General features: G+C 41.2%; 1 protein-coding gene across 3 annotated transcripts; it reads left to right on the forward strand.

The window, feature by feature from the left end:
• Positions 1-30: 30 nt before the first annotated feature.
• ushbp1 (Usher syndrome 1C binding protein 1) lies at positions 31-18,375 on the forward strand. Of its 3 annotated transcripts, XR_010015121.1 has the most exons (16): positions 31-99; positions 197-382; positions 1,866-1,987; positions 3,881-4,014; positions 4,953-5,116; positions 6,472-6,681; positions 6,773-7,002; positions 7,427-7,567; positions 7,737-7,813; positions 7,934-8,024; positions 9,642-9,867; positions 10,139-10,297; positions 11,366-11,463; positions 11,610-11,732; positions 14,782-15,307; positions 17,688-18,375. XR_010015121.1 is itself a non-coding variant. In XM_063012754.1 (15 exons), the coding sequence occupies exons 2-15, from the start codon at positions 374-376 to the stop codon at positions 14,945-14,947; spliced, it is 1,950 nt and encodes a 649-aa protein (XP_062868824.1). In that variant the 5' UTR covers positions 31-99; positions 197-373; the 3' UTR covers positions 14,948-16,254. The 3 variants fall into 3 exon arrangements, 2 of the variants coding, with proteins under 2 accessions (XP_062868824.1, XP_062868825.1); XM_063012754.1 differs by lacking the exon at positions 17,688-18,375 and having other exon boundaries at positions 14,782-16,254; XM_063012755.1 differs by lacking the exon at positions 17,688-18,375 and having other exon boundaries at positions 1,869-1,987; positions 14,782-16,254.
• The last annotated feature ends 9,533 nt before the right edge of the window (positions 18,376-27,908 follow it).

Below are 27,908 nucleotides of genomic sequence, written 5' to 3' on the forward strand. Positions count from 1 at the left end.
AAAAACAGGAAAAGACCTCACTAAAGCATGGGTGGGGGCTAGAGCCATGGCTTCCAGTACTTGAATACAAAAAAGTCTTATCAGCATGTGAAGGACAATGTGAGTTCTATGGATGAATGCATTGCAGTAACCTGTTAGCATAGAGGTGAAATAGGGGAAAAAAGGCTTAACTATTTTTTTTTTACTGATTTGACAGCGCAGAATGCCACGAGACAGGCACAGTGTGGAACTGCTCAAGCCTATAATCACACTGAGCAACAGGACGGCAGCTCTGGTTTATAATCCTGTACAGTAGTGTTTGGAACCAAGGCAAAGTAAGAAAAGGTGGAGCAGGAACCAAAAGTGTGCTAATTAAAAAAAAAGTGTGGCTAGAATGACAGAGGTAAGTCTGTTTTGCTTCTTTACATTTTGTCCTACTAATGCTTAATCTGCTTAATCACTGGTTAAAAATAGTAAAACAATAAAACTTACTTGATCAAAGGAGGGGCAGAATAGGCCAACAAATAGGGGATTTGTAACCATGTTCCATATTCATATTCATAACACATTTTAATATTAATTACAATGATTGGTCTAATTATTCCATTTCATCTTTGGTTAGCACTAACAATGCAAAACACATTGGACTAATTTACTTATATAATAAATAATTACTTATGCTGAAAAGTGTGTAACATTGTTTATAAATTAATGCAAGCAATACGAATACTTAACTTCACACAGATTATCAGACTAGAAGCCAAACACTATTGAAGCAGGAAGTGTGCTACAGGATGTGTGCTTCCTTTGTTTCTGCTCAAAACAAAAGCTTGTGCAACAGTAACATCTAGAATAATCCGTGATTGTTTTTTTACATTATATACAGCTGTAAAACATTGTTGTGGACACTTAGGAATAGTATTAAATGCACAAAAGCATGTGGACACCCATCCTAATTACTAAGCTCAGGTGTTTCAGCCATGCATATTGCTAGCAGGTGTATAAAATCAATTCTATAAAATATTGGGCTAAGTCTTTTTCTGCTCCAGCATGACTGTTCCCCCTGCACACTAGTCTGGTGTGAAGAAACTCCAGTAGCCTTCATGGAGCCCTGACTTTAACCCCATTAAACACATTTGGGATGAACTGGAACGTTGCTTGCAGGCCAGACCTTCTCGTCCAACGTCGGTGCCCGAACTATTTTCAAAAGAATAGGCACAAATTTTCTGAGACAAACACCCAGATGAATAAAGCATACGGTAGCCATATTAATGCACATAGTTTTTAAATAGCATGTACAACAGGCTCATGATCAGGTGTCCACATATTTTTGGCCATATAATGTAATAATAAAAAGTTAAAATTTCTAGAGGAGCTGGACAAAATATATTACGAATTATACACCGACCAGGCATAACATTATGGTGAAGTAAATAACACTGATTATCTCTTCATCACGGCACCTGTTAGTAGGTGGGATATATTAGGCAGCAAGTGAACATTTTATCCTTAAAGTTGATGGCTAGACGAGTGGGTCAGAGCATCTCCAAAACTGCAGCTCTTGTGGGGTGTTCCCAGTCTGCAGTGGTCAGTATCTATCAAAAGTGGTCCAAGGAAGGAACCGTGGTAAACCGGCGACAGGGTCATGGGCGGCCAAGGCTCATTGATGCACGTGGGGAGCGAAGGCTGGCCCGTGTGGTCCAATCCGATGCACAAAATACTAAATTCAGGGGTGGAAATAATTGTGACACGTAGTAAAATAAATAAACAAATGACATTTTGCAGTTTATTACGCTTTTTAACCTAGTGCCAACTATAGGATTTATTTGAATTTACAGCTTTATTTATGTATTTTCAAAATGTCTTGAATTGTGAATTGTGCCCAGCAGAAAAATGGCAGCCAAGCATGCCCTGACCATGAGTTGGCCAAGTGCGATGCCGAGGTGAGCACTTTACTCCAAATTATATCTGAGCTCAGTGTGAAGATGGGTGCCCTGCAAATACCACGGTAATCACAGTCACACTTACAATCATTTTGATTGGCCTTTAGTACATATTTGTTAAAGTGAGCTTGAGTTCAAGCTTGATTTCAGTTGTTCATGTAGAATATGAGTCTAAATCATGTCTACTCTCAGAGTTAAGTTTCTACAGCAACACTGTGCTATCTAAAGTAAAAATATATTGATAAAAAATCATTCTACTTACACTCCACTGAACCACAGTGAAAGCCATTTTCTGCACCCTACCAAACTGTAACTTTTTAGAGAATAAATAACAAAAGCAGGGTCCGGCAGGGCTGGGCGGCTACATGAACAACGATTAGCTGTTGTTCACAGGGTTGGATGAGCCGGCCCAGGGTTCCTTATAACTTGGCTGGAGTTGAGTAATAATACTGATCAGGGTGTGGCTCTCCACTCACAAAGCTTATCCGCATATGAACTCGCCTCGTGCAGGTGAAAAGATGCAGTCGGTACTGCACACGTGTCGGAGGGGGCGTCAGTCAGCAGTGGAAGGTTGTATCGGTAGAGGTGAAGAGTAATGCAATCAGGGTATTTGGATGCGACTAGATTAGGGGGAAAAATTACACATTATACCAGTAGTGGTGATAGTGTGGTGTGCTTTGCAGTGTGAAGACCTGAACAACTTGCTTTTATCAGGGAAACAATACATTTTAATATGTTTTAAAGATTCTTACAAAAAGTGTAGTCATGTGTCTATGAGCTAAAGCTACGGTGTAATGGGGTAATACAGAAACATAAACAGAATCAAGGTTTAGGAGTAGCCTAGTCAAATAGGGATGCAGTGGCAGGAAGTGAGATCGGCATATTTCTAAGCCTGACAACCTAGAAATATGTCTGATTTAAAGCATCTATTGGTACGTTTGGTTTATTACTTCTTATGGGGGTTATATGGGCATTGGGATCTTACAAAATGTGGTGTCTAATTACTGGAATGTATACACCGATCAGCCATAACATTAAAACTGCCTCCTTGTTTCTACACTCACTGTAAATTTTTCAACTCCACTTACCATATAGAAACACTTTGTAGTTCTACAATTACTGACTGTAGTCCACCTGCTTCTCTGCATGCTTTTTTAGCCCCCTTTCATGCTGTTCTTTAATGGTCAGGACCCCCACAGGACCACCACAGAGTAGGTATTATTTAGGTGGTGGATCATTCTCAGCACTGCAGTGACACTGACATGGCGGTGGTGTGTTAGTGTGTGTTGTGCTGGTATGAGTGGGTCAGACACAGCAATGCTGATGGAGTTTTAAAACACCTCGCTGTCACTGCTGGACTGATAATAGTCCACCATCCAAAAATATCCAGCCAACAGCGCCCCGTGGGCAGCGTCCTGTGACCACTGATGAAGGTCTAGAAGATGACCAACTCAAACAGCAGCAATAGATGAGCGATCGTCTCTGTCTTTACATCTACGCGGTGGACCAACTAGGTAGGAGTGTCTAATAGAGTGGACAGTGAGTGGACACGGTATTTAAAAACTCCAGCAGCGCTGCTCTGTCTGATCCACTCATACCAGCACAACACACCACCACCATGTCATTGTCACTGCAGTGCTGAGAATTATTCACCACCTAAATAATACCTGCTTTGTGGTGGTCCTGTGGGGGTCCTGACCATTGAAGAACAGCATGAAAAGGGGCTAAAAGAAGTATGTAGAGAAACAGATGGACTACAGTCAGTAATTGTAAAACTACAAAGTGCTCCTATATCGTAAGTGGAGCTGATAAAAATGGACAGAGAGTGTAGAAACAAGGAGGTGGTTTTAATGTTATGGCTGATCAGTGTATATCATAATATGCAAGAACAAAAGGCATTAGTTAGGATGAATAATAGCAGTAAAGGTTGCACATACTAAAAAATTTTTTTTTTCCAGGGATCAAAAGGACTTTCAGGGACAGGGCCAAACCTTCATGCCTGTTTTAGAGCTGAACTCCAGTCCATTGGCACCACAGAGCAACCCAGATATGCACTCCGGCCCAGCATGTATTCAGTCCATAAACAAGCAAGGTAGAAGTTTTAATTTTCTAGTTTTACACAATATTATAACATCTGTCACAGCATCTTAAACCTTTTTTTAATTCAGTGTGGGCAGGGTACCATTTAAACAGGTTACCATTTTTTAAAATACTTATAGGATACATAAGCATTTATAACTCTGCATATTTACTGCATCTGTAGTGTATGTATCACAATGCCAAAACACACTATCCATCACAGGGACTCCCACCTAACATAGCCAATCATGTCTGTATACAGATGCCCAACTGGCCTGATGCTAGACTACAGCCCTGGGTCCCAGGTTTAGTAGGCTTGCCACCCATCCAGGCACCTACAGCAGTAAATAAGCATTAACAATGTGTAGTATAGGCACCCAGGCGACGCAGCGGTATATTCTTAACTCCTCGGTTTGAAACTCGGCATTGCCACCGGTCGGCTGAGTGCCATCTAGTGAGCATAATTGGCAGTGCCTGCAGCAGACACGTTTCTGCTAGGGCGGGATGACCGAACTATGTGGGTGGGGGCTTCAAACGCTGTGTAAGGACCCTGATTAGCAGAGTGTGCAGAGTGCATAGGTGAAAAAGGGTTCCACTATGGGCTGCACGTGGGTCGGAGGAGGCCCTCACCCATATGCTACATACTGTATAGGATAAAGTCAAGATGAATGAATAGAAATTTTACTACTGTCTTTAACAATAGGAATGAAATATATAATAATAGTCTGTGAATTCAACGTATCAAACCCATCTAAAACTGATTCTACATGTTGTTTTGTACATTGCTCTCATCATGCAGTTTGCACTTCAAGTAGTCCTGCATACACACTCATGAGATTGTGTGGTGTATTCCATCAATATTTAATCAAGAGTCTTCCCACTACATTTGTATACACGAGAAGGATGACAATGAAAATCAATGACAATTATTTTTACTATGTCCAAGCACAGGTGGCAGTGAAGAGCTATGGGCCAAACTACAGCAGCTTTTGAACAAGCTGGAGTCCTCTGCCAGCAGGGGGAGAAAGCTGGTCAGGCCTGGCATTCCTGACGTTGGGAAAACCCAGGCAGAACATATTATGGCAGCACGTGATAGCTGGGTTCAGGCCACACAAGTAGGGACTCGCTACTTAACTGCTTTCCTTTCCTTCGATGCATGAACATATGATTTCACAACCCCAAATAAGAACAAAGTTGGGACATTTATTTTGATTTCTAATTGCAAGGAGGCAAATGCCTTACTTTCCCAGCTTTTTTGGAACGTGTTGCAAGCCTAAAATGCAAATGAAATGAAGTTGACCATACAAAGCATGAATTAGATAGGGTTCGGACTGTCTGCATTTAATAAAATACTACTTTTTTTTTAATAGCATTTTCCATACTATCCCAACTTTTCTGAGTTGGGGTTGTAAATAACTGAAAATAACTATAATTAAATGTCATCTTATAACCAAGAAACTGCTGCACTGTCTAACAATATCTGTACACACATGCAGTTCTAGACCATCACAGGATTTGAATAGATACACCAATCAGCCATAACATTAAAACCACCTCCTTGTTTCAGCACTGTGTCCATTTTATCAGCTCCACTTACCATAAAGGAGTACTTTGTAGTTCTACAATTACTGACTGTAGTCCATCTGTTTCTCTGCATGCTTTGTTAGCCCCCTTTCATGCTGTTCTTCAATGGTCAGGACTCTACAGGACCACTACAGAGCAGGTATTATTTGGGTGGTGGATCATTCTCAGCACTGCAGTGACACTGACATGGTGGTGGTGTGTTAGTGTGTGTTGCTTGTTTTTTATTGACCAAATACTTATTTTCCACCATAATTTACAAATAAATTCTTTAAAAATCCTACAATGTGATTTCCTGGATTTTTTTTCCTCATTTTGTCTCTCATAGTTGAAGTGTACCTATGATGAAAATTACAGACCTCTCTCATCTTTCTAAGTAGGAGAACTTGCACAATCAGTGGCTGACTAAATACTTTTTGGCCCCACTGTATAACTGATGCAATTACAACCTCTGCTGCCTGCACAAAGACAGGGGATAATGGAGATCAGTGTGTGACTCTCCGTGGACGAGACTGAGTTCCATATGATCTCGTCTTTGCAGTCGGCTACTACATAAGTCAAAGTCAATGTTAGTCATGGCTCTCCTCAGTCAGGAGTGGAGGTTAGCAGCAGTAAAAAGGAAGTTGCTCTGGTGGCAGACCAGAAAACGTGTTTAAATTGCTCATTATTGCTGCTCTAATATCATTGCTATTGATGGTATGATGAACCATCAGTGAAACCACCAGTACCAACCTCTTGTTGTAGAGCTTGTCATTGTTCAATAATTTAAATAGTACATGCGCTAAATGATAAATATGCTTTCAGAGCTATGATGACTAATTTGTGCCAGCAGTATTTGCCTTGTTTATTGGCATTTATGAGTAAACCACTCCATTAACCCCTTTCTCAGATATTGGTGGAGATGGAGAGGGAGCTTGGAATCACCTATCAGTCTGAATTACCCGCTGAAGAGCGTCAGATGTATCAAAAAGATGTTCTTTCACTGCATGAACTCAACCAGGAATTGAAATCCAGCCTGCAGACTCATCAGGAGGAACTGAAGAATACAGAAAAAGCTGTTTTGGAGATGGACGAGGAAAAGAAAAGACTTCGAGAAAAGGTTACATACCATGCAATAATCTCGTACTCATCACCACGTCCTTTATTTAACAAATGTCTAACAGCACCTATAATTCACCTTTTGTTAACAGTTGAGTGACCTGAAAAGCAAATGGCTAAAGGCAGCCAGTTGTTCGCCTCCCAGCAGTCCATCCTTGTCCTCTAGTAGGACCCCAAGCCCATGCTGGGCATCTCCTACCATCCCTGGGTCACCGATGTTCATACGTAGAATGTCTCTTACACCCCCTGCCTCCCCATCCAGGCCACCCAGACCCAGTTCTAACAGTTCAGTACTGGAGACTGAGACACAACGTCTCCAAAGGTAAGACATGGACTTAACGTGTATCAATAAAAACAAACTGGCACCAGTTAGCGGGCATAATTGGCAGTGCCTGCAGCAGACACGTTTCTGCTAGGGAGGGATGTGTAAGGACCCTGATTAGCAGGTAGATGCACCTGGGCAGTGTGTTTTATCCTTGTCAGGGTTGCAAAGGATCTGTTCCTCCAGTAAACACTAGGCACAAGACAGGTATACCCTGGACAGGGCGCCAATCCATCGCAGCTATATTCTATTGTTTATGGGACGTTTTAGCTGTTAGCAGTAATAACAAATGAACACAATTTTTATATTAAGTGCTTATAACATATAACATACAGGACTCATGTATGACAAATGTCAATTTTTCTTTCTTATGATGCACATGTGGTGTTTTTAGGACTCACAAATTTGTGTCTTTTGTGTGCAGATATTTGGAAAGACTGAAGGCAAGAAACGAGCGTCTAACAGCAGCTCTGGAGCGCCGAAAAAGCGAATCGGAGCAGATCAGCATGACTCTAAGCCGACACGAGTCTGACTGCTCTGCTCTCCAAATGGCTCTTGCATACTGGTAAGTTGTCTAAACAAACTGGGTGAATTGTGGTAGACACATTGAGACAGTGTTCATGTGCCATGTGGGGTAAGTTTCTTATTGGACACATTGTTTGGAAAAAGTTCCAGAAGTGCCTGACAAGCATGTGATTGGTGTGAGAGATTAACAGAGACTTTTTGATTGACAGTGAAGAGTGTGAGGAGGCCTACAGTGATCTTTTGTCCCTTTGTGAAGCCAGGAAACACCAGACTGCAGCTTTGGCAGGTGGTTTCCCGCAATAAATATGTCATATATGTAACACACAGTATAAATGCATTTCTCACACACAATGCTCTTTCTTTCTGGCTTTTTACTGACTGTTGAATGTTCCGCCTGTCATTACAGAACCATCAACTACAAAACAACCGGACAGTTTGATTACTGCTCATGACGAGTCATCCTGTACAACAGTGGACACAGAAGTCAAAGAAAACAGGTTCTTCTGGTCACCATTGACATCTCAGGCTTTAAAAATACTAAACTGGTTCACAAAGAAATCACTAACTATAATTTCCAATACATTCTGTGTACAAATTATGCATTCCTGCTAAAAAAAAATACTTAAAACTTGCTTAGGATGGAGGTCTAGACACAGCACCAGTCTAGTACCAGAGAATTTTAGGCTCAATTTTAGGCTTTTATTTGGCCGGCATCAATGTGACCTGCATTGTGTAGGTTCTTATGCTAAGACTCTGATCACCAACATGTTTAAAATGATACATGTAGCTACACTATATGCCCAAAGTATAAAGCTATAAGAATGGACACTCTTCTGAGAAGCCTTCTCATAATACTTTGAAGTACTGTGTGTCTGTGGGAATTTGTGCCCACTGATGCTGGTTAAAAAAGACTCGGTTGATGTTCTGTGCAGGCCACTGGAGTTTGTCTTCATGTCTTTATAGACCTTGCTTTTTACACTGGGCACAGGCATGTTTGAACAACAAAGGGCCCTCCCTAAACCGTTGCTGCATAGTTGGAAGCATATAATTTTCTTTCCAATGGTTGGGCAGATCATTAAAGGGTTAATGACAAGTCAATGAGACTGTAAGAGGAAATTTTGGGATTACAATTATGCCAAACGCAGTAAAATAATGGCAGAACACAAAAATAATTGCCTGTGTCCCAAACCACATACTAGCATAAAAAGTAGTATGTAAAATCAGTAGACCACCACTAATATCATTCTTCTTCTTCTTCTCCTGGGCCTTTGTCCCGCTCGGTTGCGGGGTCAGCGCTCTGGCGGATCATGATCCGCGCATCGATTTGGCACAATTTTTACGCCGGATGCCCTTCCTGACACAATTCTCCCTATTTTATCCGGGCTTGGGACCGGCACTACTGTACAATGCACTGGTTTGTGCATCTAGCAGCTAGGTATCTATAGGACAATTCAGTGTTTCCAATTAGCCTGGTGGCATGTTTTTGGACTGTGGGAGGAAACCGGAGCACCCGGAGGAAACCCAACGCGGACACGGGGAGAACATGCAAACTCCGCACAGAAAGGACCTGGACCGCCCCACCTGGGGATCGAACCCAGGACCTTCTTGTTGTGAGGCGACAGTGCTACCCACTAAGCCACCGTGCCGCCCCCCCACCCACTAATATCATTAAAATGTAAAAATATAATTGAATATTCTAATAGGCAGCATGTTGTAAATCAGTATAATTTATTCTTTTAGAGATAAGCCTATTTTCTGAATCTGAAAAGTAATCAGAACTATTTTCTTTTTCTGGATTGGTGTCCACATTTTTGGCCTTACAGTGTATGAATAAATTATTATTCATGTCAATTTAGTTGTCATATATACCGATTAGGCATAACATTATGACCACCGTCCTAATATTGTGTTGGTCCCCCTTTTGCTGCCAAACCAGTCCTGATCCGTCAAGGCATGGACTCCACTAGTCTCTATATGTTTAGAGTGCTTTTTCTCTTCTACGTGAAACAGGCAGAGTAATAATAGATTTTTTTGTTGATGAATGTTTGCTAATCACAATTAAATGTTTAGTCTCTGCATTATTCTAACAAAAAATCTCTTTCATTTTTGGTTAGCTTATTAGCAGAGGAGTTTGAAGAAAAGACTGGAGTTATCCGGCAGAGGATTGCCCGACTCAAACAGGACAGGGCAGCAGTGTGTATTCCGGAGGAGATCAGGACAGGAGAAGGAAAGCTCAGTCCTGATACAGGAACTCTGGCAGGAGCTAGAAAACACAGCAGTACATCGAATAACCCCAGAGGAGAGAAAGCAGCACTGTTGTATGAGCTAGTCAATGTGAGGGTAAGGATTCCTCCCACAGTCCAATGAGATACAGTCAGGTTAATTGGAGACGCTAAACCCTTAGGTGTATGTGTGTTTGCCATGTGATGGACTGGCGACCTTTCACCCAGTGAATCGGACCCACCACGACCCTGAAAGTATAAAGCCGTGGTAAAACTGTCAAATTAATATACTCATTGTAATATTTTCTCATAAATACAATACTGTACTATTCATTAAATTGTTCTATTTTAGTTAAATCTCACTGTGCTGTCTCTGGGTGGATTTTCAGGAGGAAATGTCTGAACTGCGGGGAATGATAAGCCTGGTGGAAAAGGAACGGCGTTGTCTGGAATTTTCCTTGGTAGCCTATAAGTGTCAGGACTCTGCCGGAGCCGTCATGGCACAAAGTTTGAGAGAAGAGCTGGAGGACAGGAGAACAGAGCAGCAGGTGATTTGTTAGTGTCTGTTTAGGTTATTAAGGCAGTGTTCTTTTTAAATCATTAGATTTGTGGACCGTCTACAAATGTAATTTCTTCATGGGTTGGGTACATGCCTTTCACACCAATTCCTACAATATTATAAAGCTAATATGAAAAATGCCTTTTAATATTACCCTATATGCAATTTATAGGGTTTAAAAAATGCACTGGAGTAAGAAAGAAAAAGTGGCTCTGAATCTGAATATGTGTGTTGGTTTGGAATGGATAGTTGCTATGTCCACAGACACATAGACGTAGTAGTGTCAGTGCACCCTTAGTGCCAATCCCAAGCCTAGATTAATAGTATGATTTGGCATAAAAACTGTGCCAAATCTAATACGCAAATGAATGATCCACTGTGACATTGTAAATGACTAAATAAATACACCGCCTAGGCATAACATTATGACCACTGACAGGTGACGTGAATAACACTGATTATCTCTTCATTATGGCACCTGTTAGTGGGTGGGATACATTAGGCAGCAAGTGAACATTTAATCCTCGTAGTTGATGTGTTAGAAGCAGGAAAAATTAACGAGCGTAAGGATTTGAGCTAGTTTGACAAGGGCCAAATTGTGATGGCTAGACGACCGGGTCAGAGCATCTCCAAAACTGCAGCTCTTGTGGGGTGTTCCCGGTCTGCAGTGGTCAGTATCTATCAAAAGTGGTCCAAGGAAGGAACAGTGGTAAACCGGCGACAGGGTCATCGGCGGCCAAGGCTCATCGATGCACGTGGGGAGCGAAGGCTGGCCCGTGTGGTCCAAACCAACAGACGAGCTACTGTAGCTCAAATCGCTGAAGAAGTTAATGCTGGTTCTGATAGAAAGGTGTGAGAATACACAGTGCAGCACAGTTTGGGACCAACACAATATTAGGAAGGTGGTCATAATGTGCTACCCACTTAGCCATCGTGCTGCCCTACCAGTACAGTTTAACTGTAATAGGATTATCACATTATGCTACTGCAGCTTATTTGCTGGTGAGCTGTAAATGTCACTTTAAACTAAAACCAAGTCTTTTCTTTTTTGATTTAGAGGACAGATGAAAATCGGGCCAAGCTGGAGAGCGGTGTGGGAGCGCCTGGGCCCAGGAATCACGCTATCATAAGGGAACTTCATGCAGCCCTACAAAGGTGAAATAAAGGATAAATGGGAATTAATCAGTCTTAAAAATATCATGGTTTCTAAAAAGATGAAACACTATATTTTGTGATAACTGGTAAAATATTGCTTAATCATAAAAGACCGATACTTTAACATTTTTTGTTGTCCTGTGCAGAGAGCAGAAATTAAAGACAAGAGTGACATCTTTACGAGAATCTCTGGACTCAGCACTTTTGGACTACACCACCCAGAGCAGAGTTAACAAGGATGAAGTGACCCGCCTTGCACTCTGTCATAAGTACATCAGCGTGATTTATTTTTTGATAAAGAAATTTTCTAGTCAGCGCTATTATTATGGGCAACCTTGGTAAACATGAACAAAAAAGTCAAATAAATCCATAAACTTTAAAAGCCTTAGAAACAGGTACATTTTACAGCAGCATTGTGGGCCACAAATACTTGCACCCATAGAATATCTAACAAACAAAGTAACATAAGCCTCTTCCCATGCATTAATTTAAATGTAGTTATTTATGACTTCTATTTCAACGGGGTATAAATGTGAAACAGAAAAATTGGTACAGATCTGAAAATCCTATAGTCAGTATTAGACCAATAACTATTTAAATATTTTAATTTCAAGCCCCACCACTGCTAGGTTGCCACTGTTGGGCCCTTGAGCAAGGCCATTGACCTTCAATTCCTTAGACAATATACTGTCACAGTACTGTAAGTCAGAGAAAAGTGTGGAAACCTTTTGAAGAACCCTCGTATCATCTTTACTTTACTAAGTACTACACAACAAATTCTTAATACCCTATTTTTTCCATCAACCGCTTAATTCTGGTCAGGGTCATAAAGGGGCTGAATTTATGGTGAAACACTGGGCACAATGCAGCAATACCTTAGATAGAGCGCCAAACCATCACAGGGCTTCAGCCATTCCCCTCTACTTATGTATAGGCAGCCATGTCTGTGTAGACATCTGGGCGGCTGATAACACCGCCGAGATTCGAACTCCAGATTTATTTTACTGTATTTTGAAAATATAAAGAAATGTAGAATGTGATGCATGCAAAACACTAACAAGTTGTAATGAAGACAGTGTTTACCAGTGTTACATTACCTTTCTATAAATTACACTTCTTATTTGTTTTGGAACTGAACTGAGAATACCAACTGGTACACAACTTCAGCTGCTCAATAGTCAGTGGTTGCCACTGTCTGATTCTCCTCTACATAATGCTCCATGCATTTTGGTTTCTGGCCTTTCCCTACACTGACCTACATTTCTCTGGATTCCCTGAATCTTTTAACAATGTTATGTATGGTAGATGGTAAAACACCTACATTAATTGCAATCTTGAGTTATGAAATGGCAATTGGCACAATTTAATGAGCAATGACCCATTGTTGCTTGCCCTTGGTAGATCCTCCTTTTATACCCAATTGTGATACTTTCACCTGTTACCAATTCACCTGCTTTTTACCAACTTTTTACTTGTGGTTTAGGTACTGGAGTGGTAATTAATTTTGTCAGTTAAAAAAGGTTCATAGGAAATAACAAATCACATATTCTTGTATTCATTGCATGTTTCAAAAAGTAACAATATTACATATACAGGTCCTTCTCAAAAAATTAGCATATTGTGATAAAGTTCATTATTTTCCATAATGTAATGATAAAAATTAAACTTTCATATATTTTAGATTCATTGCACACCAACTGAAATATTTCAGGTCTTTTATTGTTTTAATACTGATGATTTTGGCATACAGCTCATGAAAACCCAAAATTCCTATCTCAAAAAATTAGCATATCATGAAAAGGTTCTCTAAACAAGCTATTAACCTAATCATCTGAATCAACGAATTAACTCTAAACACCTGCAAAAGATTCCTGAGGCTTTTAAAAACTCCCAGCCTGGTTCATTACTCAAAACTGCAATCATGGGTAAGACTGCCGACCTGACTGCTGTCCAGAAGGCCATCATTGACACCCTCAAGCAAGAGGGTAAGACACAGAAAGAAATTTCTGAACGAATAGGCTGTTCCCAGAGTGCTGTATCAAGGCACCTCAGTGGGAAGTCTGTGGGAAGGAAAAAGTGTGGCAGAAAACGCTGCACAACGAGAAGAGGTGACCGGACCCTGAGGAAGATTGTGGAGAAGGGCCGATTCCAGACCTTGGGGGACCTGCGGAAGCAGTGGACTGAGTCTGGAGTAGAAACATCCAGAGCCACCGTGCACAGGCGTGTGCAGGAAATGGGCTACAGGTGCCGCATTCCCCAGGTCAAGCCACTTTTGAACCAGAAACAGCAGCAGAAGCGCCTGACCTGGGCTACAGAGAAGCAGCACTGGACTGTTGCTCAGTGGTCCAAAGTACTGTTTTCGGAAATCAAGGTGCCAGAGTCTGGAGGAAGACTGGGGAGAAGGAAATGCCAAAATGCCTGAAGTCCAGTGTCAAGTACCCACAGTCAGTGATGGTCTGGGGTGCCATGTCAGCTGCTGGTGTTGGTCCACTGTGTTTTATCAAGGGCAGGGTCAATGCAGCTAGCTATCAGGAGATTTTGGAGCACTTCATGCTTCCATCTGCTGAAAAGCTTTATGGAGATGAAGATTTCATTTTTCAGCACGACCTGGCACCTGCTCACAGTGCCAAAACCACTGGTGAATGGTTTACTGACCATGGTATTACTGTGCTCAATTGGCCTGCCAACTCTCCTGACCTGAACCCCATAGAGAATCTGTGGGATATTGTGAAGAGAAAGTTGAGAGACACAAGACCCAACACTCTGGATGAGCTTAAGGCCGCTATCGAAGCATCCTGGGCCTCCATAACACCTCAGCAGTGCCACAGGCTGATTGCCTCCATGCCACGCCGCATTGAAGCAGTCATTTCTGCAAAAGGATTCCCGACCAAGTATTGAGTGCATAACTGAACATAATTATTTGTATTAAAAACACTTTTCTTTTATTGGTCGGATGAAATATGCTAATTTTTTGAGATAGGAATTTTGGGTTTTCATGAGCTGTATGCCAAAATCATCAGTATTAAAACAATAAAAGACCTGAAATATTTCAGTTGGTGTGCAATGAATCTAAAATATATGAAAGTTTAATTTTTATCATTACATTATGGAAAATAATGAACTTTATCACAATATGCTAATTTTTTGAGAAGGACCTGTAAATAATAAAAGTGGGTGAACATTCCTTTTCCCTGTTGCACGTCATGGCTGGTCCAATACGTTTGGAATGAAAGGAAGATTGTGTAAAATGCTTTAAAGTCTGTACAGCTGAACAAAGATTCTGGATATGTGGACTGATTTAAGGCATTTCTTTTTTAGTAAAGCCACGAGTGCATGCCGGAGTGCACGCAAAAAGCACCACGAACAGCTGTGGAGGCTCGAGCGGCAGATGATGGCCATGCAAGAGCGACATGCAGTCCAACTAGCTGAACTCAAAGGCACACTGGAGGCACTGGAGTGGAAGAAAGAAGAGACTGTACTTTAACAGAAAGACTTTAAATCAACGTTGTTGCTTTTTGTATACAGTGGACTCCACCACAGAGCAGGTATTATTTAGATGGTGGATCATTCTCAGCACTGCAGTGACACTGACATGGTGGTGGTGTGTTAGTGTGTGTTGTGCTGGTATGAGTGGATAAGACACAGCAATGCTGATCGAGTTTTTAAACACCTCACTGTCACTGCTGGACTGAGAATAGTCCACCAACCAAAAATATCCAGCCAACAGCGCCCCGTGGGCAGCGTCCTATGACCACTGATGATGGTCTAGAAGATGACCAACTCAAACAGCAGCACTAGATGAGCGATCGTCTCTGACTTTACATCTACAAGGTGCCTTAATATGGTAAGTGGAGCTGATAAAATGGACAGTGTGTGTAGAAACCAGGAGATGGTTTAATGTTATGGCTGATCATTTAATTACAGTTTTAAATTCAGGGGGTCTTTGAGTGTTTAGGGTTAGTGTGTGCCGTGTCACTACTGAGTGTTCTTTTCACAAGTCATTGTGTGATATTATCAGAGACATATAATCCTCATTTAAGAGCACCTTTGTTAAAACACTAGGATGAACTGTGATCTTGAGAAACAGGAGCAGCATTTACCAGAGGTCATGGATTTTTTCTCCTCATGCAAAAACCAAACTCCCTGCAAAGATCTGGCCCTTTGGTCCGGCCAAACAAAAGATGAAGACAAAAGAGAAAGAGGGTAGAACCAAGGCCATTTGTCTCTCTCTTACTGAGTCCACCTTTCTCATGGCTGCATGCGACCCACCCCCAACCTCAGGGCAGTTGGCTGCAGCTGTGAATGCCAGTCAGGTTGAGGCAAAGGTTGAGTGTCACACCCCCAGGGTCAAAGGGCCGCCTGTATGTTGTTAAAGCCTGAGAATATAGGGGTTACGAGGCCATGCTATAGTGGGACTCTTGCCTGAGCTTGCCCTGCCTGATAAAGAAGATCAGAGGGTTGCGGGACCTGTTCGGCTGCATGTGGCGCACCGATTGCAGTAAAGGTCCTGAGGGTGGCAATTATTTTAAATCTTCATTTGTTATGCACTGTAATGTCAGTTGTTTTGTTATATCAAATGTCATCTTAATTAGTGAAAGTAATATACAAATCACTGTCACATATTGAATGAACAGTGAGTTATTAGTTTTAAAGTGGTTCTATTTGGCTTTTTTAAATACAGTGGTGAGTTTAAAAGACGTTGAGTTTTAAGGTATTTTTTCCATATGGATGTATTGAAAGTCTGTTAATGCAAGGCTAATGTAAAATAATGGGGTTGTTTTTGACAATTATGCACTAAAAATAACACAAGTATAATATAAAAACACTGAAATACAATTAAAAACAAGTTAAAAGCAATCAAAAATACAACAAAACCTCTTTATCTTTACTTCTTTATTGTTTTATTGTGCTTCTTAATTAGTGGAGAGAACAAATAAGCAGTAATAATTAAGAGAGGTTTAGTGTTTCTATGTCGTTCTTTTAATATATTAAGTTACATTATTTTATTTAAATGATAAGCGTTTTAGACTCTCTCTGTAAAAACTGATTCGCACAATTTCTCAGAGCCCCGACTGTAACACAAGTTTAAAAGTGAAACAGGAGAAAAATCCAGATAAACACAGATACATGTGGAGCTTTCAGAGTAAATTTGACGGTTATTCCACACAAATGCCGATTCGACTCATGTTCGCATGACGTTTTACCGCACCGCTCAAGCCGAGTGCTGAGCAAAGCAACAGTCGCACACGTTGAGTTTAAAGGAAACATAGAGTTTAAGGGTACAAATGTCTTGACGAAGGGGACGTTCTTGATGTAAGTTTAGGGGATGTTGAGTTACAAGGTACCACTGTAGCTGATTGCGATCTTAAGTGTGGCGATGTCGGATTAATTAACCAAGTTTTCTTTTAAACCAACCTTAAGAAATCAACAGGTTTACACGCTTAACTGGATCAAAATATTACTATGATGTAATAGATTAAAGTATATTATCATTTCTCTTTAATTAAATGCATATAATTAAACTAATTCAGAAAAGAGTAAAGGATTTTTAAGAGTAAGGATTTTTGCTATTTTTACCCTGCAACCTTTACTTGTTTGTTTGTTTATTAGGATTTTAACGTCATGTTTTACTCTTTGGTTACATTCATGACAGGAACGGTAGTTACTCATTACACAAGATTCATCAGTACACAAGGTTATATCAAACACAGCCATGGACAATTTAGTGTCTCCAATTCACCTCACTTGCATGTCTTTGGACTGTGGGAGGAAACCTGAGCACCCGGAGGAAACCCACGCAGACACGGGGAGAACATGCAAACTCCACACAGAAAGGAGCCGGACTGCCTAGGGGTCAAACCCAGGACCTTCCTGCTGTGCTTACAGTGCTACCCACTTAGCCACCGTGCCGCTGTTCCAACAGATTTAATATAAAGCTTTAATATAAACAATATTTTTAGTATAGACTAGGCACAACAAGAAAATCACTGTTTTTAATACACAAGCTTAATGGGATCAAAATATTACTATAATGTAATAGATTAAATTATGAGAACCATTTCTCCTGAATGTTCATTTTAATTAATTAATTAGTAAATTAATGAATTACTTTAGCGTAGACTATTTCTGTTCAATAGATAGAAAAATTAGGAATATTTACCAAGGTTCAATATAATCAATATTTTTTTTCTTTATGCATTTTCTCCCCTTTTTCTCCCTTTCAGCTTGTCCAATTGCCCGATTGTATCATGCATTCTCTCCACCAATGCCACTCTGAATGAGGAGAACAAAGCTAGTCGTGTGCAGCCGTGTGCATTCTGTCACCTACACTTTGAAGAGTGCAATGTGGATCAGCACTGTGTACAGAGAGACACACCCTGACAGCACTCTTTTCCCATCTCTGTGCAGGCACCATCAATCAGCCAGCAGAGGTCGTAATTTTATCAGCCATGAGAGAGTCCCTATCCGGCTTTTTAATATCCCACCCCTCTCTGAACAACAGGCCAATCGCTGTTCATGTGGCCGCTAGGCCCAGACGGCAGGCAGAGCTGAGATTTGATACGATGTATTCGAGATCCCAGCTCTGGTGTTCAGTGTGTGTTTTACTGCTGCACCACCTGAGCGGCTATAATCAATATTTTTTATATAGACTAGGTGTAAGAGTGGATTCAGAAAGTTTTCAGACCCATCGCATTATTGTTTTGGGGATTTGATTTTGAATGGATAGTTGCCATTCTTCCCATCAATGCTTAATCACCCATAATAACAATGTAAAAGACAGCAAGGTCTGTTTTTACTATTTTTATGTATTATATTATTGTTGTTATTACTTTCTTTTTATTATTTTTCATAAATATGTATCTAAGCTTTGGCAGTACGAATGTCCATATTTGTCATGCCAATAAAACTACGTTTGAGTGGAATTCGGACATGGATGATGAAACACAGATTGTGTACAATAGATAGTAGCTAGCATAAACCAAATTATTTTGAACTAGTTGACATGACATTTGTAATCATTGTAATGATTGCAACCAATATATGATTTTGTAACACAAATACCTTACACACACATTCTCAGCTTAGTGACAAACCTGTTCCTAATGAGTTAACAAATGAGCAAACTAGTGATGGGAAAACGAGATGCCATAAAGCTCCAGCATCTGTTGAATGTAAAGAGATTGGTGACGCTCTAATGCCTGGGAAAAACACTCAGCGTTAGAAAACAATGACAGAGGCTGTCAATCACAGGGCGGTGAATGGATTAATATGCCCCCCCTCCTAGATCCGAAGCATTTCTCTCTCACACACACGCTCGCACGCACAGAGGGCATTGACCCACAGGGTTAAGGTCAACTAATTTACTCCAAACATCCGTTTCTTATTTAAATGCGTCGTCCCCATGAGTGGTATAAAGAGATCATGGTCTGGTCCTTCACTCCTCTTTCTCACAGATGTCAATACAGCTCGCTCTGTTCCCTTACTCTCCTGCTTCTCTCCTTAATTTACCCACCTCTTCTATTCGCCCCCTACGTTCACCTTTGCACTGTTCACAGCCTCATTTAGGAGATATCTTTTATTGAGATAAAAAGCTGTTTGACCTCAATCAAGCGACCAAACACGCGCACACTTGCACACAATGAAATCCGGCCCGTATCACAGCAAGCACTTCAGCAACAAATCAACAGTGCAAAACACAACACGAGAAGAGAAAAAAGCTAAAGCTCCAAAAGCTTCGATGCTGGTCTCATCACATGAACCCTTCGCTAGCACTGTGAGGATAATTAGCAAACTGAAGGCTTTAAATGTAAAGCACAGGAGTGGTCAGGTTGAAAACAGCTTTCTAATCCATTTATCTAAAGAGATATCTTCATTGAGCTGATTACAGGTCAAATCCACACCTCAGCTGACCCGTGAACTGTCTTGCCTTCAGTTGAATGCAGCAACTATTCAACTAATTGCGTCCTCAGGTTGTATCACATGCTCTGGCAATGTACTACATTAGTTCACAGGGAAACAAAACTTAGAACATAAAAATGTTGCTAAAATCGACAATCAACAAGCCAGACCAAGTGCTTGAAAATAAAAACATACCATGTCGGCTGTGTAGTGTGTTGACTAAAGTCAAGTCAAATTTATTTATATAGCGCTTTTTACAATAGACATTGTCTCAAATCAACTTTATAGAATCCAGGACCAACAGACCAAAAACCCCTATTGAGCAAGCTGAGGGCGACAGTGGCAAGGAAAAACTCCCTTAAATTACAGGAAGAAACCGTAAGAGGAGCCAGACTCAGCAGGGACCCATCGTTCTTGGGTGGCCTGGAAGATACTTTAAATAAATAGGATTTACACAAATCATACAAACACAAAATTAAATTGAACTGAAAGTTATAACTAGCAAAAAAAATAACTGGAGTTCTTCATTGTTCAGTCCAGTCTGTGATAAAGTCCGTTGTAAGTTCTGGACATTTCTGGTGCAAACACGCCAGGTACCCATCCCATCTAGCAGGAGCAGCATTGTTGGCACAACAGTCTCGACTTGCAGTCTTAAACCTCAAGAGGGTGAACAGGTTTCCGTCAGAACCATCTTGGGGTAAAACAACAAGATGTTGTTACAATGTGAAATCTTTAAGAGTAAAATGTCAGCACATCCCACAAATGCTCCATGAAAGGGTATACATGGTCTGCAACGATGCTTAGGTAGGTGGAATAACATCCACATGGATGGCAGGACCCAAGGTTTCCCAGCAGAACGTTGCCCAAAGCATCACACTGCCTCCGCTGGCTTGCCTTCTTTCCATAGTGCATCCTGGTGCCATTTGTTCCCCAGGTAAGCGACACACACGCACCCGGCCATCCAAGTGATGTAAAAGAAAACGTAATTCATCAGACCAGGCCACCTTCTTCCATTGCTCTGTGGTCCAGTTCCGATGCTCATGTGCTCATTGTTGGTGCTTTCAGCGGTGGACGGGTCAGCATGGGCACCCTGACTGGTCGGCAGTTATGCAGCCCCATACGCAACAAAACTGTGATGCTCTGTATATTCTGACACCTTTCTATCAGAACCAGCATTAACTTCTTCAGCAATTTGAGCTACATTAGCTCGTCTGTTGGATCGGACCACACGGGCCAGCCTTCGCTCCCCACGTCCATCAATGAGCCTTGGCCGCCCATGACCCTGTCACCGGTTTACCACTGTTCCTTCCTTGGACCACTTTTGATAGATACTGACCACTACAGACACTGCATTTATGTAATTGTGGCCAAGTATATTGGGGACTATTGATCCACTTTTGCTTTTATTTATAGTATTTAAAGATTTTAACTTTGTAAGGAACAGTTTGCATTAAATAAAATAATTTGTGCTTCAATTATAAGACAATAAATGCAAACATGATTTTTTAAATAAAAATAATAATAGTGTGCAAGACATTTAACAATAAATCTGTTCATAACTTGATTATTGTAATTTAATTTAGGATACAGATCAGCTCATTTGAATAACAATCACCAAAGTGTGACTTTCCCACACACAAACATAAAAGTGTAAAAAAGTGCTATTGATCGTTTTGGCCTCTGTGCTCTGGCATTGCCCCAACAGATGTTTGGCCTCAGCCTGTTGCAGTACACTGTTTATTTTCTTCTGCATATCCATTCTTTGGAGGTCAAAGGCCCTTTGGATTCAAGAAAGGGGCTTTAAGTATGGTTCAAAGGGCAGCAGGACTGATAACTGGCCAGTAACAGGGTAGATCGTGGTATGGTAAATCGTTTGCTGTCCCAGAAAATGGTTAAAGTTTAAACTCGATGAGCGCATTCCTTCACACTTGATACAGGGGTCATGTTATGGTGTTGCACTTCATTAACTTTGACTGTAAACAGCTTCCTCCTGGGCTAAACACTGCATTTGTTGTTCTTAAACTGCTCACTTAGATCAATTATAATTCTGTATAATAATAATTATTTAATTCAATGTTTTACCAATGTCAAGTAATACACTGATCAGCCATAACATTAAAACCACCTCCTTGGTTTTACACTCACTGTCCATTTTATCAACTCCACTTACCATATAGAGGCACTTTGTAGTTCTACAATTACTGACTGTAGTCCATCTGTTTCTGTACATACTTTTTTAGCCCCCTTTCATGCTGTTCTTCAATGGTCAGGACCCCCACAAGACCAGCAGGTATTATTTAGGTGGTGGATGATTCTCAGCACAACACACACTAACACACCACCACCATGTCAGTGTCACTGCAGTGCTGAGAATGATCCACCACCTAAATAATACCTGCTCTGTGGTGGTCCTGGGAGAGTCTTGACCACTAAAGAACAGCATGAAAGGGAGCTAACAAAGCATGCAGAAAAACTGATGGACTGTCAGTAATTGTAGAACTACAAAGTGCTTCTATATGGTAAGTGGAGCTGATAAAATGGACAGTGAGTGAAGAAACAAGGAGGTGGTTTTAATGTTATGGCTAATCAGTGTATGTTTAAAATTAATTAGCTGGAATTCATTCTGGTCCATAAACTATACCATATAAAACTTTTTGGAGCCAGCTCACTACTGGTAGAGTTCGTGTGAAATGCTTTACCCTTAATGGTCTGCTCACTAAGCAAGAATGCAAGAATGCAGAAATCCAAATTTACCAGACTCCTGCGGAGCACAGCTGCATTCCTGTTCTGCAGTTCAAAGACCAGGAGTCTGAGAAGTGACACACACCCACACAAACATATACCCACACCCACCTACACAAAGAAAGCAAAAAGCAAAGCAAATGCAAAGGGGTTAGCATACCTGTCTGAATGTAAAGCACCAGCTAATTAAACCCTGTGAAATGTACAGCAGTTTGAAACATTCAACCCAATTCTAAACGTTTCTGCAGAGCGAAATTTAGCTTTAAATGAAGCTTTTATTACAACCCCAAATCAGAAAAAGTTGGGACATGCAGTCTGTACTGTGTGCATACCAGTTGAGAGGCGTACTCAGTCAGCGGTGAAGGGTCAAATCAGTATAGAGGATGCATCCAGGGTAATTGTACACAATTGGACTAGACTGAGGGATCAATAAAAACAAAGCCTTATGTTAACCATGTCCAGAAGCGGCGTCGACTTCTTTGGGCTCTGAGGCATCTAGGATGGGCCATCACACAGTGGAAACATGTATTGTGGTCACATGAATCAGCATTCCAGGTCTGGAAAAAATAGATGCTGTGTGCTCCGGACCAAAGACAAAAAGGACCATCCAGACTTGTTATCAGCAACAAGTCCAAAAGCCAGGGTCTGTCATGGTATGGGGCTGTGTCAGTGCCCTTGGGAAAGGTCATTTACACTTCTGTGATGGCAGCATTAATGCAGAAAAGTACATTGAGATCTTAGAGCAACATGTGTTGTTTTTAAGATGTCATTTTTTTAAGGTAATGGCGGTTGTATTTTTTGATTACTACTGTAGCCTTTAATGCAAATTGTACTAGTATTTTATAAAGTAATAGATATGTATTAGAATTTTTTTAAATTCAGCCTTAATGACTTAGAATTTCAGTGGACACACCAGAAAGCCAGAGGCTCAGAGCTGATCATTCCCCCTCCTCCGCACAAGCTTAACTCAAAGGCCTGTAATTCAGATTAACACTACTGAAGGTCCTGATAACTTTGCTACATACAAAACACACCACACACAGCCACGATCCTCCAGCTCAGCAGCACACAATAAGGTTTAGCTGTTGAAAACTCAACACACTTTTGGCTTTTGTATGATTTAATCTGACATGCTTTTAAGTGTATCTGTGAAGGCCCAGCAGGGAGCTAGAAAGGATTAGAAAGGTTGTTTTCTCAAGAGAAACCTCAAGCATTTTGAACTTAATCTTTATTTACCACATCTGCAGTGTATCTGGGATCACCAAGGAAAAGAATGTCGATGTCATAACGTTTCACTGTAATGAGAAGACTAAAACAAGCCTGTTAATTAATCTAAGTTATGATGAAAGGCAATAAACATATATTCATTGATGCTTTTCAATTGATTGGGGTAGCAGTGGGTCACCCAGAAACACAGGTTAGGAGCTGGAATACAGTCTGGGCAACACACGCTTAAACATTCATTCATTTTATCTGGAGGCAGTTCAGAGCAACCATCAAGCACCTGTGGTATCTAAAGTACCTGAAGTTAACCAATGTAGTCACAGGAGATGAGCAAACTCCTCAAAAACAGTGTGCAAAGGCAAATATTAAAGCACAGGACAGGTCCAATACCAGATCAAGGTCCTAGAACGTCATGCCTTGCCATAGAACAGAAAGTAGTATTTTTTTTGTATTTTCTTTATGCATTTTCTCCCCTTTTCTCTTGACTTTTAGTGCGTCCAATTGCCCTATTGCGTCATGCTTCCTCTCCACCAATGCCGGTTCCCTCTCTGATTGAGGAGAATGAAGCTAAGCCACGCCGTATGTATCTTTTCGCCTACACTTTGATGAGTGCATATGCGGATTAGCACTGTGTACGGAGAGACACATCCAGGCGCCATCAATCAGCCAGCAGAGGTCGTAGTTGCATTAGCTACGAGGAGACCCTATCCGGCTTACTACTACCCCACCCCTATATGAACAACAGGCCAATTGTTCATATGGCCGCTCAGCCCATCCGGATGGTAGAGCTGAGATTCGATACGATGTATTCCAGATCCCAGCTCTGGTGTGCTAGCGTGTGTTTTACCACTGCGCCACCTGAGCGGCTAGAAAGTAGTTTTTTTGAAAAATGCATTAGAATGCACATTTACGAAGAAATGTCAGTAAATAAATTCCCAGGTGCAGTTGCAGTTTAGCCTTGACAGCATTTTAGCTCTGTGTACCTTATAGTTTCGAAACAGAATTTTGGTTTTAACTTAAGCTCTTAATACAAATTCAGAATTACTGAACTTAATATTATGCACAAGGTTTTATACACTCAGCCTCCTGACTGACTAGTACCAACATGGCCTTGTTTAAAATAAAATCATTAATAGCCTGGTTGGTAAATAATATGCAAATTGTAACAAGTGACAAGTGCACAGGGTTGCAGAATCATGCCATTCTGCTATGCCATTATGGTCAGTAGGGGTATGGAGGCATAGAGGACCATCAGCGGCATTTCCTTTCATTAAAAAGTTATATGCCGGCTTCGTTGGTCTCCCCGCGGCTGGGTCATTCTGTAACGGTGCGGGTTTTGTCTTGACACTAAAGCAGCAGGTGTAGTGTACCTGCGAGAATGGGATGACTAAACCCAATATGCAGGATGCTAAACCAAGGTAGAACAATACTGTGACTAAAGAGCGAAATGACAAAGTAACTAAGAGAAACAAAAGAAGCCGACTTAAAAATGCAGCCCAAAGCGAAGAGGCGAAAGAACAGATTATATGATACTCCCTACTCCTTGTTTGCTGGAGTGGGGGGTATCACACTCCCCATTCTTACTAAGAGAAGGAAAAGAATGTTTGCCATACAGGGACATAAATCTATGCTGTTGCCAGCGAAAGTAAAAAAAAAAAACTAGGTAGCCATGCACTCGCTCCACAGGGACATTTCCGATAAGCCACCAACAAAGCACACGCCCAGAGAGGAATGTAATTTTGTGATAACTAAGTTGCCACCTCCGTACCTCCTGCTGACCTTAATGGCATAGCAGGCGGACATGATTCTGCAACCCGTACCCCCTGCTGATCTCCATGGCAGGTCAACCTGTAACACTCAATAAGACATTTAGAGGTTCTTTTTGCAGTCCAAAGGATTAAGGTTTAATAGGTCAGTAAAGCCAAAGGCCAAGAAGAGCTGCTATTGTTTGCTAAAGTTTTGGTACAAAATGACTTTTCATTAAGTGTATTTGATCAATTGATTCACTTTGGAGATCCTAACAGTGAGTTGATTGTGGTAAGTTGCCTATGTCAGTATGGTATTATATTAAAAGGAAAGGGGAGGCTGGTCATTAGCAAAGTGATATGTTATAAAGTGATAATGTGATAGCGGGATTAGGGTTAAGTGTGGTGCTTGTATGGTGGTTGGTCCTGTGGGTGTGTACACCGATCAGGAATAACATTATGACCACCTTCCTAATATTGTATCGGTCCCCCTTTTGCTGCCAGTTAACGGAAACAGTATTCAGATCCTGACCTTTTTATACACAGAACAGATTTTGATCTGTATCAGTTTCACGTGGATTAAAGCAGGTAGTTTGTACAGTAAATAATAACAGCACAAAAGTTAGTCACCTCAGTCACCTCAGTTATGGCAACTGTAACTCCTTCGTAATGGCAAACTCATATACATCACTTTTGGTTGCAACCTTTAAGTTCTGCATCTCAGTCATAGTGAAAGTAGGTGCCCCAGTAACCATTTGAACAAGTGCTCTTTTAGTTAATTGACTTCAGTTTAAAGGTGAAACTTGACCTAGGCATTGTGGCAGTAGTTTCGTACTTTCTTCATTTCTTTATGATAACCTAAGTTATGTTTAGTGCCTTTAGGATGGTTTTCTCTGTAATTAGATCATTTTAAATACTGATAACCCTTGGTGTTTAAAATAGATTAGCTATTTATACTCTAGGAATAATTAAAGAAGGATGATCCTGAATTTTCTTGCTCAGTTTTTATATTTTGTTTATGCAATTTCTCCCCTTTTTCTCCCTTTCTTTAGCGTGTCCAACTGCCTGATTGCATCACGCTTCCTCTCCAACAATGCCGATTCCCGCTCTGATTGAGGAGAACAAAGCTAACCCACGCCCCCTCCGACACGTGGGCAGCAGCCGTATGCATCTTGTCACCTACACTTTGACGAGTGCAGTGCAGCTCAGCACTGTACAGAGAGACGCACCCTGAGAGCACTCTTTTCTCATCTCTGTGCAGGCGTCATCAATCAGCCAGCAGAGGTCATAATTGCATTAGTAATGAGAGAGACCCTATCCGGCTTTAGTCCCACACCTATCTGAACAACAGGCCAATCGTTGTTCATGTGGCCGCTCAGCCCAACCGGCAGGCAGAGCTGAGACTCGATACGATGTATTCGGGATCCCAGCTTTGGTTCCAGCGTGTGTTTTTACCACTGCGCAACCTGAGCGGCGTTAAATCTCTTGTGCATGTTGAATATTAATAAATGGAGTGAATTAGCAAGGTAACAATAATGTGCATACAGGTGTATACATGACTGGGGTTTACTGAGGGGGCTAAAATGGAGATGGTTTAAGCATGTGCAGAGAGGTGGTTTGTGGATGCGGTATAAAGGAGAGGCGGAGGATCTTCAGGATAGGACAGGGCAGGATGGAGATGGATGACTTGCTGTGGCGACCCCTGAAGGGAGCAGCCAAAAGAAGAAGTAGTGTTGCATACAGTAATGTACTGTACTTTATTTCGATACAATACAATACATGGTGCTGTATTGGCATTCAGCCTTGTTGCATGGGTGTGGCATGGCTATGGGTGACTCCCTGTCTGTTTTGTGTCTGCATATAGTAGAATATGATACTAATATGGGGGTGTTTAATAGCTCTGTAATGTGGTGGTGGCATGACATGTGGCATGACATGTTTATATGGTAGAACTTACAGTTTAATACAGATACATGCTTTTAGCCTGTTGATGGACAGTGGTAGCCTAGTGGCTCTGCATCGCAGCCACTGTTGGACCCTCTCGGCTCCAGGGGCGACATACATTGGCTGACCCTGTGCTCTTACCCCAGCTTCCAAATTAGCTAAGACATTCTATTTTATAATATACTGTACTATTCTATTCTGAACACTGTCTGCATGTATGTGTGTGTATGTGAGTATGTGTTCATAATTGTATATGAGACCTGCCATTAAATTACACCCTGTTTTAAGTACAATGCCTAGCAAACAAGAGCCAATGCGACTCAGTCAGGACGGACCGTGTGGTTTGGTTTGAATTCCATGGAAAATGGCGAGTCAAATTTTGTTAGATGAATACTGAGTTGCTAGGGTAGAGAGGTGGGCGAATGGTGGGATTCTATTTTATTTATATTTTTTACATCAGTTTATTGGGCAGGGGGGAAGGCATTTCGAGCATATCTAAATACTGGTGAGGGACGTGTGTTGTGATGGTAAATATTATGATTACAGCCTTTGTTTGTGGTGCTCATGTGACATGGTATATGATACGGCAATACCGGTAAAATATTGGGTGGTGGTAGGGCTAGGGTTAACTGCCTGTCTGTGCATGTGCTGTTTATATTTAAGTATATGACACAGATAAAAGGTGCCTTCTTTGATCATCAGCCCTTTCGCACCATGGAACTGGGGTTAACAGCCTGCCTTTGTATAAGTGAGTATGTTTGCTGCTCAAATGGTGGTATATGATACAGATAGAGGGTGTGTTATGGTCATTAGCCTTTTCGCGTGGTGGTGGCAGGGCTAAGGTTAACTGCGTGTGTGTGTGGCTGTGTGTGCGCATGTGTGTGGTTGGGG

The sequence above is a fragment of the Trichomycterus rosablanca genome, chromosome 17 (assembly GCF_030014385.1).
Source record: "Trichomycterus rosablanca isolate fTriRos1 chromosome 17, fTriRos1.hap1, whole genome shotgun sequence".
NCBI classification, from domain to species: domain Eukaryota; kingdom Metazoa; phylum Chordata; class Actinopteri; order Siluriformes; family Trichomycteridae; genus Trichomycterus; species Trichomycterus rosablanca.